Source organism: Antechinus flavipes, chromosome 4, assembly GCF_016432865.1.
Source record: "Antechinus flavipes isolate AdamAnt ecotype Samford, QLD, Australia chromosome 4, AdamAnt_v2, whole genome shotgun sequence".
Lineage (NCBI taxonomy): Eukaryota > Metazoa > Chordata > Mammalia > Dasyuromorphia > Dasyuridae > Antechinus > Antechinus flavipes.
In genome coordinates, this window is record NC_067401.1 from 110,376,410 (window position 1) to 110,388,708 (window position 12,299).

At 35.0% G+C, this 12,299-nt stretch overlaps 1 protein-coding gene across 4 annotated transcripts in view; it reads left to right on the top strand.

Annotated features, from left to right (window-relative positions):
* Window positions 1–12,299, top strand: part of GON4L (gon-4 like) — a 79,363-nt gene that overhangs the window by 33,174 nt on the left and 33,890 nt on the right. For all 4 annotated transcript variants that reach the window (XM_051993849.1, XM_051993847.1, XM_051993850.1 and 1 more), the window contains exons 6-11: window positions 607–657; window positions 2,244–2,294; window positions 2,528–2,623; window positions 2,920–3,039; window positions 3,597–3,767; window positions 9,387–9,579. In XM_051993849.1, the coding sequence (XP_051849809.1) occupies window positions 607–657; window positions 2,244–2,294; window positions 2,528–2,623; window positions 2,920–3,039; window positions 3,597–3,767; window positions 9,387–9,579 (682 nt within the window). The remainder of the gene's footprint in view (window positions 1–606; window positions 658–2,243; window positions 2,295–2,527; window positions 2,624–2,919; window positions 3,040–3,596; window positions 3,768–9,386; window positions 9,580–12,299) is intronic.

Genomic DNA, 12,299 nt, shown 5'->3' on the forward strand with positions numbered 1-12,299 from the left:
AACCCAAAATACAGCACTTATGTTAAAAATCAATAGAAAGAATAGGAATGAAAGCATCTTTCCTTAGTTATAAAAATCTCTCTTCACACCTAGCATTATTTGAAGTGGAGGGGAAAAAACTGGAAACCTTCCTAATAAAATTAGGAGTAAAGCAAGCATTTCCAGTCTCATCATCAAAAAAATTTTTTTTTTTTTTTTTTTTTTGGTTTAAAATAGGACTTAATTCATGAGTTGTTAATTCGTTTTTATTTTTTTACAACAAGGTCATTTCTGAATTTATATCCTTTTCTTCAACTTCCTCCCTCCACCACTTCCCAAATTTTTTCTCACAAGGAAAAAACAAGTAAACAAAGCCAATTGACAAAATAAAAGTATCTGACAATGTACCGCATATTCTTCCGATATAGTTCATCTTTCTACTGCAAAGGTACCTGTATCATCCCAGAAACCAAGAGTTTACCCCTGCCCTTGGTGCTATAAATGTTAGCTGTAAAAGAAAGAAGTAAACATTAATATAAAGTAAACAATATCTATTGGGGACCATAAGATTTTTCTAGAAAATAATCTAATCTTAATTTTCAATTTCTTTTTCCTTTTTTCTTTCAGGAACCTAAAATGACACGATCAAAACTAAAAGAAGTTGTAGAGAAGGGAGTGGTGAGTAGTTTTTTGCCTTTCTTTTGGATGGTTAGATTTGGTGCTTACTGGAAAGAAACATAGGAAAGAAGTGTTGGGGAATAAGCATTATATAACACTTACTGTATTCCAGGCACTGTGCTAAGCACTCTCTACACATATTTTTTCCTTTAATATTCACAACAACCATGTGAGATGATACTGTCTCATTATACAGGAGGGAAAACTGAAACTAAGAAAAATTGAATGACTTGCCCAATGACTAATAGTGTCTGGAGCGGAATTTGAACTTCAGTTTTTTTGTCTCCAATTCTAGAATTTAGAGCTGTATTTTTTATGCTACTAAACTGCGCAGTTATCCTATAACTTAAAAAAAAAAATGGAAGCATTTAGAGATGTTGTGGAAATCATATTCAGGGATCCATACATGGGCCCAGTGAACCGCTTCCAGTTAGTTAACCTTATTGTTAATGATTATCTCTGTTTTTGGCGATCATTTTTGTTTCTGGTAGAACCTCAGGAACAGGTACAACCCTTCTTTAGGTGATAATAACTTGGATTTTCCTCAAACAAGGTAAATTCTGAGAGCAGCTGTAATAATAGGATCAATAACATTGTTGGTGGAATTGTGAATGGATCCAACCATTCTGGAGAGCAATTTGGAACTATGGTCAAAGGGTTATCAAACTGTGCATACCCTTTGATCCCCCAGTGTTACTATTGGGCTTATATCCCGAAGAGATCTTAAAGGAGGGAAAGGGACCTGTATGTGCAACAAAGTTTGTGGCAGCCCTTTTTGTAGTGGCAAGAAACTGGAAAATGAATGGATGGCCCATCAATTGGAGAATGGCTGGGTAAATTGTGGTATATGAATGTTGTGGAATATTATTGTTCTGTAAGAAATGACCAGCAGGATGAATACAGAGAGGTTTGGAGAGACTTACATGAGCTGAGGCTAAGTGAAATGAGCAGAACCAGGAGATCATTATACACTTCAACAATAATACTATATGAGGATGAATTCTGATGGAAGTGGATATCTTCGGCAATGAGAAGATCCATTTCAGTTCCAATTGATCAATGATGAACAGAACCAGCTACACCCAGAGAAAAAGCACTGGGAAATGAATGTAGACTGCTTGCATTTTTGTTTTTTTCCCAGGTTATTTTTACCTTTCTGAATTTGATTTTTCTTGTGCAACAAGAGAACTGTACAAATAGGTACACATATCTTGCATTTAAGATATACTTTAACATGTTTAACATGTATGAGACTGTCTGCCATCTAGGGAGAAGGGGTGGAGGGAAGGAAGGGAAAGGTTGGAATATTGCAAAGGACAATGTTGAAAAATTATTCATGCGTATGTTCTGTCAATAAAAAGCTACAGTAAAAAAAAAAGGAAGGAAAAAAAATAGGATCAATAGATATCTAAATCCCTTACTCCTCCTTTTTTGTGCACATACACAAAACATCCTCAGACACTATCATCTATTCCCTATCCAGTATATAGCTTGTTGTGATAGTACAGAAGAAGAAAAGAAAGGAAGACTCATAAATTAATGTGTTTGTGTATAAGGGAACTTGATTTTATTAATTTTTTTGGTAGGTAATTCCAACATGGAACATTTCTCCAATTAAGAAGGCAAATGAAGTCAAGGTAAGCTATGCTCAGTGGTTAATTATGAAATTTTTGTTTACTACTCTATGGCTATTTTTAATTCCCTATTCTTTATTTACTTTGTCTATTTAATAATCTAGGACCTCTTTAACCATATTTTTTTCATCTAATTGCATTTAGGTGTGAATGTAATCTGCTTCCAGAGTTTTCTCTTGCTTCTTTCTTTTTCAAGTCTTTTTTTTTTTTTTTTTTCATTTTATTGTCTTATGCAGCCTCCTCAGTTTGTAGATATTCCTCTTGAAGAGGATGATTCTTCAGATGAAGAATATCAGCCAGAAGATGAAGAGGAAGATGAGACAGCTGAAGAGGTGAGCAGTTAACTTCCATGGCACTATTGCTTCATTGCATATCAGAGTTTGTTTCCAGAAGGCTAAGTGTCCATTTCTTTTTTGAGTTTATAAGAATACTTGTCCTGTGGGAAAAATGGAGACACAGCACTTTTGTCAGCTCATTTCCTTGCAGTTTAGATCCAGAGTTGTATGTGCTTATTTTTCACATCATCTTGACATTTTAATAGAATAGAAAATTAAAGCAAGTGAGCCCAAATTCAGTTAAGGGCAGTTGCAAAGAGTAATCACTTTGGGTTATGGACTTCCTTTTGTAGAGCTTATTGGAAAGTGATGTGGAAAGCACTGCTTCTTCTCCACGAGGATCAAAAAGATCCAGAATGAAACAGTCCTCAGAGATGAATGAGACAGATGAGGAGGGTGGAATACTCTCAGAGGTAAATAAGAAATGTCATCAGCTTTCAGTTATCTGTATGTGAATGGATTTGTATTACTCTTTTGAAAATTATCTAATGTAAGACTTTTCCTCCAGCCCAGAAGTTAATTCATTAGAAAAAGAATTGTATGTTGAGGGAGAGGAGAGAGAGAGAAGGACAAGGAATATGTCTGTGTATGTCTTCCTGTCTTTGAGCAAGTGTGTTTGTATGACTGGCAGTGCATCATTCACTACATCTATCTAATATGTTCTAGAGTCAACTTTTTTCTATAATTTATTATTTTTTTGTATGTTATGTGCTCTGCATGGCTTCATTATGTAAATAATTAATGGTTGCTTATAAACCCAAATTGTAGTCAGAAGCCCTGGCTTTTATCATTCTTTTGCTTTATATATCCAGGGTAAACTCATTGACTTACAGGATTCTGAATTTAGCAAATGTGGTAGCACCATGTGGTAGAAAATAGAATGAAAGAGTCCACTCTTGTTTGGGTGGATAGAGGTATCTCCTTTCTATTTATAAGGTCTTTGTTTAATATAATAAACTTTCTTAATCAGGCTGAGAAAATCACCATCCCTCCCATCAGACACATCAGTGCTGAGGTTGTCCCCATGGGACCTCCCCCACCTCCTAAACCCAAACAGAACAAGGATAGTACTTTTATGGAGAAACTACACGCAGTGGATGAAGAGCTGGCTTGCAGTCCAGTCTGCATGGATTCTTTCCAGGTAAACACATGGAATTCCAGGTAACTCAGGATATCAAGTAGAGTAATTTGGTGAAGTTTGATCAGAGGGAAGAATTTGAATTCTAGTACAGAAGGCAGACTGTACATAATTGATGTTCCACTTCCTTTCCTCTCATTCTCTCCATAATTTTCTACAGTCTAGTTTCTTACCTCATTACTCAGTCTTAATTGTCAAATGTAATGACCACTTCGGGTAGCTTTTTGATATTTTTCTTCACCCTCTTCTCTTTTTTAAAAATTATTATCAATAGTATTTTATTTTCCCAAATACATATGTAAAGATACTTTTCAACATTCATTTTTGTAACTTTGTGTTCTAAATTTTTCTCCCTCTCTCTCACCTCCCCTTCTCCAAAACACCAAGCATTCTAATATAGGTTAAAATTGTACAATCCTTTTAAATATATTTCCGTATTTGTCATGTTGTGTAAAAAAAAAAAAAAGTAGACCAAAAAAGAAAAAAACCTGAGAAAGAAACAAACAAAAAGGGTAAAAATATGATGCTTCAATCCACATTAAGTCTCCATAGTTCTCTCTTTGGATGCAGATGGCATTTTCCCTCCTAAATCTATTGAAATTGCCTTGAATCTCTACATTGTTGAAAAGAGCCATATCCATCAGAATTGATCATCACATAATCATGTGGTTGCTGTGTACATTGCTCTTGATTCTGCTCACTTTACTTAGCATCATCAGTTCACGTTAACGCTCTCCAGGCCTTTCAGAAATCATCCTGCTGATTTTTTCTTATAGAACAATAATATTCTATACTTATTCAGACATTTCTCCAGCTGATGGGCATCCATTCGGCTTGCAGTTTCATGCTGCTACAAAAAGGGCTGTTATAAACATTTTTGCACATGTGGGTCCTTTTCCCTTTTTTATGATCTCTTTGGGATATAGGCCCAGTAGAAACACTGCTGGATCAAAGGGTGTTATTATGTACAGTTTGGTAACCATTTGGGCATAGTTCCAAATTGCTCTCCAAAAGGGTTGAATCAGTTTACAACTCCACCAACAATGCATTAGTGTTCCAGTTTTCCCATATCCTCTCTCACATTTATCATTTTTTCCTGTCATTTACCCAGTCTGAGAAGTGTGACTCTTAGATATTCTCTTCTCTCTAGGTTTTTGTGACACTGGTCTCTTCTGGTTCTCCTTCTTGTGTAACTACTCCTTTTCAACTTTCCACAGTAACTAAAAGAAGTCCCCCAAACCTCTTGTCTTTATCCCTCTGCTTTTCTTTCACTCTAATATTTCACTTGATAATTTCATTAACTCACATGGATTCAATTATCTCTATTCATGATTCTCAGACTTGTATTTATAGCACTTATCTTATCCTGACCTCCATTCTTGTATCTCCAACTGCTTTTTGGACATCTCAAGCTGGATGTCCTATAGACATCTTTAATTCAATGTGTCTAAGACTGAATTAATTATCTTTCTCCCCAAATCTTTCTCTTTTTCTAGCTATGCTATTGATGGGATTCTAGTGTCAGTTAGAGAGTTATGGAAGTGTATTGTTGGATGAGAACTTAGCTTTGCTTAGGAAGACTGACTTCCTCAGTGGCAGAGAAATAATAAAAGGTTTTCTGCTGAGAAGAGAATGTCTTCACAGTGGGCAGGGATTCTGACAGGCAGCTATACCAAGGGACGAAGCATAGTCTTCTTTGGACATTCTGCAAAGAAATGAGTGAACAGAAACCTACTTTATGAGCAGATCTTGGCAGGAGGCTGAGGGCAGTTTGAACTGATTATCAGACCAAGATCTTTTTTGAGAATCTGGAATTTCCTGAAAAAAATAGCACCTCCAAAAGATCAATGGAGTGCTTTTGACCAAGATTTCCAATTGAATAACAATGTTTAACTTGTCTGGGGAGATATGCTTTCTCTCAGACTTTACAGAGTCTGGGAGTCCAGGAATCAAAGGGGACAGAATTTCAGAGTGTTAATTTTACAGATCAAAAGGGAACACAGTTATCCACTCCTGTCCGCTATTGTTGACACTGAAGTTTTATCACTATCCCAGGCACCCATACTCACAGCATCTCTCTCTCTCTCTCTCTCTCCGCCTCTCTCTCCGCCTCTCTCTTCCCACACACATACATCCCACACCCATATCTAATCTGTTACCAAGTCCTATTAATTCTATTTTCATATCTTTCATATGTACTCTTTTATTTATTCTTGATACTGTCATCACTGAGCCAAATCCATATCATTTCACATCTGGACTATTGCCATTATCTGCTCATGCAGTGGATCCTGCTTTCAGCTATCAGACTGAACTTCTTGAAGCACATGCTCTGGCTATATCACAATACCTTCCCCACCCTTGCTCTCCAATAACCTCCTTATTGTCTCTGGAATTGAAGCTGATTGTGGTCCCTTTAAGAAACTGTATTTCCTATTGATTTGTGATTCCTTTCTGATTCCCAGCCCCTTCTGGTTGATGCATTATCAGTTCAGGAAGCTGAGGCCTTTGATCACAAATCCTGGTCTAAAGCATCCCTTTGACTTTCAATAGGAGATCCGGGCTTGTCCCTGTCCCTATTCTGATGATCTGCTCTGGTTTCCAACCCCCACCAACACAAGCAGTATAATGAGCTTCCATCAACTAAGGTCTTTGCAGATGGACCTTGGCAGTTCCTTTTACTGCCAGGATCTTCTGCCCACTTAGAACTGCATTCTCAGTGCAAAACTCCATTTTTCCATAGATCTGTCCACTGGAATACTCTTTCCAGTGCCATTCTCTATTTACTCTCGCCTATTTCCCTAACCAGACTTTAACCTTACTTCCAATCCCCATAATAAACCTCTTTTATCAGTCTGGGTTTTCAGGTCTGTAAATTCCTTTACAGAATTTTTTGTCAGAAAGGAGTCCCCAAAACTCCCTACCCCTCTGCCAAATCCCAAGCAGTTACAGGGGAGCTCCATTTAATTCCCTGAACCCCAAACCTGCCACTAGACCTCATTTAGCTCCCTGACTACCAGAAACCCTAATTTCATTTGGATCCAAACCTCATCAGAATCATATATAAATACCTATCTTTGGTCCTTCATAATCTAACCCCTTTTTGCCTTTCCAGTAACCTTATATTTTACTACCTTCTCCTTTGCAATCCAATGACACTGGCCCCCATTTTGTTTCTCCCCAAAGATGCTCGACTTGATGAATTTTCAGTGGCTATTACCAATGACTTGAATTCTTTCTTTCTTCATCTCTGTTTCCTTGTCTTCCTTCAGATTCTAGCTAAAATCCCACCTTCTGAAAGAAGCCTTTACTTATCCTCTTCATAGTGCCTTCTTTGTTTCACTTATCTAAAATTTATCCTTTATAAATCTTGCTTGTACATAATTGTTCTTATGCAATCTCCTTATTAGACTGAATTCCTTGAAAGCCAGTGTTTGGTCTTCCTTTGGATTGCCAATTCTTAACACAATGTCTGGCGTATAATAGGCACTTAATAAATACTTGATAAGTTGGCTTGATTTTGCTTACAAATTCCCTTCAATTTAGCAAGCAATTTAACATCTCCTATTTTGCATGACATTCTATGAGGTACTGTAGTTTCTTTCTTTTTTGGTTTGCTTTTTTTGCTGAGGCAATTGAGGTTAAATGACTTGTGCAGGATCACACAGCCAGGAAGTGTTAAGTGTCTGAGGTCAAATTTGAACTCAGGTCCTCCTGACTTCAGGGCTAGTGCTCATCCACTGCAACATCTAGCTGCCCCCAGGTGCTGTAATTTCAAAAACAACCCTGAGCTTACATTGTACAAGAAAGATAAAAGATATGGAGTGAAGTCTATTAAAAGTCCAAGTATTATTATCCACATTTGCTAGATGAGAAAACTGAGGTTCAGCAAGTTATAAGGAGCTTTCTTAGTAGGAAGATAAGAAGTGGGTAAGCTGAGATTTGACCCTTTCCATGACACCATACTCATGTCTTTAATCATGACTGTTTAAAATGGCAGATGTTTCTTCTTCATATTTGCTTGAAGATTGACATGAAATGTTATATATGGCTGAATGAGACATATACTTTTGAACTTGAGCAATTATGTATGTTTGTTACAAGTTTTTGTTTGGTTTGGTTTTTCCAGTAGGGAGAGTTCGAACATGGAAGAAGGAAAAATAGATTGCTATTAAATGGGAAAAAAATTTTTTTTAATTTAAAAAATATGGCTGTAGTTATCTATTTCTGAGATAGATCTCCATGATCTCATAGTTATATGTCTATAGTGCCTTAAAACACAAATCCCTTTGTTATCTTATATTATTTTAATGTTTTTTAATGTGGTACTGTCTTTCTAAATGAAAGAATTAATGGAGAGGATTGAAAACTATTAGAATCATAAAGCTTGAGGGAAATAGACTTTACTTTTATTTTTAAGTTCATCATTTAGGAAGAGTTTCAGTTCTAGAAGTTTGGAATTTAAAGTCAGTGTCAACCCTAGATACCATCTCCTCTACCACCTGAATATTTCATAGTGAACTGTTGAGAAATGAACACATCCTCAATTGATAAATGGTCAAAGGGTATGAACAGGCTGCTTTCTGAAAAAGAAATTAAAGCTATGTTTAACTACATGGAAAAAAAAAATGCTCTATATCACTATTGATTAAAAAATGCAGATTAAAATGACTCAGGTATCACCTCACACCTATCAAAAATATCATTGCAGGAGAAGGCATGTAAAAAATAGATACACTAATGAACATTTTGGTGGAATTTAAACTGGTCTAATCGTTCTGGTGAACAATTGTGAACTTTATCCTATAAAACTGTGCTTACCTATGATCCAACAATACCACTGTTAGGTCTGTATTCCAGAGAACAAAGAATAATGTAGAGAACCTATGCATACAAAAATATTTATGGTAGCTTTTTTTTTTTTTTTTGTGGTAGAATTGGAATCAACATATGACTGAAGAAGTTGTGGTGTATGATTATGATGGAATAGTGTTGTGATAGAAGAAATTATAAAGAGGGTGGTTTCCTAAAAACATGAAAAACTTTATGTATTGATACAAAATGAAGTGAACTGAACCAGGAGATCACTGTGCACAGTAACAGCAATATTGTATTGATGATCAACTATGAAAGATTTAACTACTTTGATCACTGCAGTGATCAAAGACAATTCTGAAGGACTCTTGATGAAAAATACTATCTAATTCCAGAGAAAGAGTTGATGAACTCTTTAAGTGCAAATTGAGGAATAATTTTCTCTCTTTATATATTTATTTTTGGTGTCAAAGCTAATATGAAAATATTTTAAAATAGTTCACGTTTATAATTGATATTTTGCTTGCCTTCTCAGTGGGTGGTGGAGGAAAGATGAGAATTGGGAACTCTTTTTTTTTTTTTAAGGAATATTAAAAAATAATTTTTTTTTTGAAAAAGAAAAAAAAAGGAATATTTATGTAAACTAGGAATACATTTGGACTCCAGATACTTGCAGGAGTACAAGGTCTAAGCAAGCTCTAATTAGAGCAATATGCTGAGGAAATAGAGGAATTTGTGAGTGTGATCTGAATTCTGAAAAAATAAGTCATTTATTGATGTTATTTCATCCTTTTTACCATTGGCCAGCCATTGGATGACAGCCTCATTGCCTTCCGCACACGCTCTAAAATGCCCCTAAAAGATGTTCCTTTAGGACAGCTAGAGGCTGAGCTCCGGGCTCCAGACATCACACCCGACATGTACGACCCCAATACAGCAGATGATGAGGACTGGAAAATGTGGCTTGGGGGACTCATGAATGATGATGTGGAAAATGAAGGTAAGTGGTCTCATTGGCATCAATTTGTATTTTATTCCTAATTTTCTTTAATATTTTCAGTTTAGCTGAAAACTTAGTTTGGTTTTTCAAATAATTCAAACATTTATTATCCCCTAAGGATACAAAAAACATGGACCACATTGGTTCCAGTTCTTTTTGGAGCTCATATTATATGCTGAAATGCAGCGCGTGCGTGCGCGCGCGCGCACACACACACACACACACACACACACTTGTGCACATGTGCTTCTACAAGTCAGTTGGAGTAAGGAGAAAAAGATGATCTACTTGTTAGCATTATTAAAGGGAGAAAGTCTGACATGAGGTGAGAGGTTAGGTAATGTGATCTTGATTTCTAAAGTCCCGTTTTTCTTAAGTTTAAATATGAAACTCTCTTGTTTGAAACTTTTATGCCGAATTTTTTCTAGAATCTGTTAATATGCTTTTCTGTTTTCATATTATATAATAAAACATAATTATGTTTTTCAATTCTGCTTCACAATGATATATTAAAAATATATATCTGGCATTATGGTAGATCCTAGGCATAGAAAAACAAAAGCAAAAAAAACTCCTTTAGGAGTTTTAAGTTCTATTTTGTGGATACATCATACACTTGAATAAAAAATTACAAAATAATTTAAAGTTAAAAGGATTGGGTCACCAATAACTGTGGTAATCAAAGAATCAGCCTCTTTGATTAATGTACTTTTTTGTAATGCTATGTATAACCCATATCAGATTACTTGCTCTCTTAGGAATGGAGGAGGTGATGGAGGAAGAAAAAATTAAAAATTTAAACCAATTCCCTACTGACTCAATATGTACTAAGCTCCAAGCCAGATAGTTTTCAGGCTTGTATTCTAAGATTCCTTTCATCCTTGATTCCAGGCCCAGTACTATGTCCTAAAGCTTCTTAAACTGAGGGGGTCACTTAATTGAATGGAGAGGTCATGAAAAACATTAAACAGTAAAAAGTATCAAATATTGGACCAAGATTTAGCTATTTATGTAAAAAAAAATATAAAGAAATCATATCCATCTTATTAGTATGAAATTTGCTTCTGTCTTTAATAATAAAATTATATGTATACCAAAGATTGTTTTAAAATAAATTTCCTTATAATTGTTTATCAGTTTAAAAAAATGTTTGTATTGTTTTATTGTTCTAATTTTGAACACCACTGTTCATTGATCAGTAAGAAAAAAGTGAAAACTAGAGAGATTGAAGAATTTCGGAGTTGGAAGGAACCTTAGAAAACCATCCAGGAGTTTGAAGTTCAATACCTTTTGAATCAGTAGGGGATTGGTTTAAATTTTTAATTTCATTATATATTCTAAAACATTAAAACAATTCCTAATATGTTTTACATGATTAAACATATATAGCCTATATCAAATTACTTATTATCTTAGGGTGGGGGAATGAAGGAAAAAACTCAGAAGTCAAACCTTTCAAAAAATGAATGTCAAAAATTATCTTCATGTGCAATTGGAAAAAATAAAATATTATTAAAAATTCAGAACCTCGAGAACCAGCCCTAAAGTCAAGAGAACCTGAGTTTATATCTGGCCTCAGACACTTAACACTTCGTAGCTGTGTGAACTTAGTCAAATGGCTTAACCCCAATGGCCCTAACCCTCCCCCACCCCCCAAAAAAAAAAAAAATCCAGAATCTGTAATATATATATTTCAATACTTTAAGTAGTTGTAGATTTTGTTCATGTGGATATTACTTCTGCTGGTGTCAGTAGCAACACTTTATGACTTGGTATGTAATCTGCAAGAATTTGAAATTTTCCTTTTTTAGGTCTGCTTAGTAGAGTTAGATTTCACAACCTTGTTGTGAGGGTTGGGGTTTTTTTTTAAGAGGGTGGTTATAATAATTTGGCTCTATATCTTCAAATTGGAACTTAAAAAAAAATTCTGGTTAATTGTGTATGTCTTAATTGGTTCATGGAGCTGACATCAGTTTGTGAAAAAAGGTCAACTAATGGTTTATACATTCAGTTCCCAAACCCTAATTCTGGCTTTTTTAATTCAGAGTTTAATCACAAGCCATTGCCAAAGAGTATATTAATCTCTCCATTCCTATATTTCTTTTACATATTATACTCAGAAGGAATGGGGAGGAGTTAATAAATCAAAGATTTATTGGAGAGTATCTGTAAGTGGTTGATTACTTAGGGCTAGATCACCTTGAGTAGAAGTATGTGGGTACCCAGGTGATAGTTGAAAGAAGGGTCATTTCAGCCAACCAGATGTTTGTAAGAACTGTATTTGTACAACAGATTTTTTTTTTTCATATGATTTGCTTTATTGTATTGATCCCCTTTTCCCCCCTCAATAATATTTCATTTTTTCGAAAAATACATAATTTCCATCACTATTTGACAAAAATTGCTGGAATAATTGGGGAATTTTGGGTCAAAGAAGAACTAGGGTACATTGTGGAATGCAAAATGGATAATTTTGATTATATTAAGTTAAAGAGTTTTTGTACAAATAAAACCAATGCAAACAAGACTAAAAGGGAAGCAATAAACTGGGAAAAAGTTTTTACATCCAAGGATTCTGATAAAGGTCTCATTTCTAAAATATAGAGTTGCCTCAGATTTATAAGAATTCAAACCATTTTCCAATTGATAAATGATCAAAGGATATGAACAATTTTGAAGATGAAGAAATTAAAAACATTTATAGTCATATGAAAAAATGC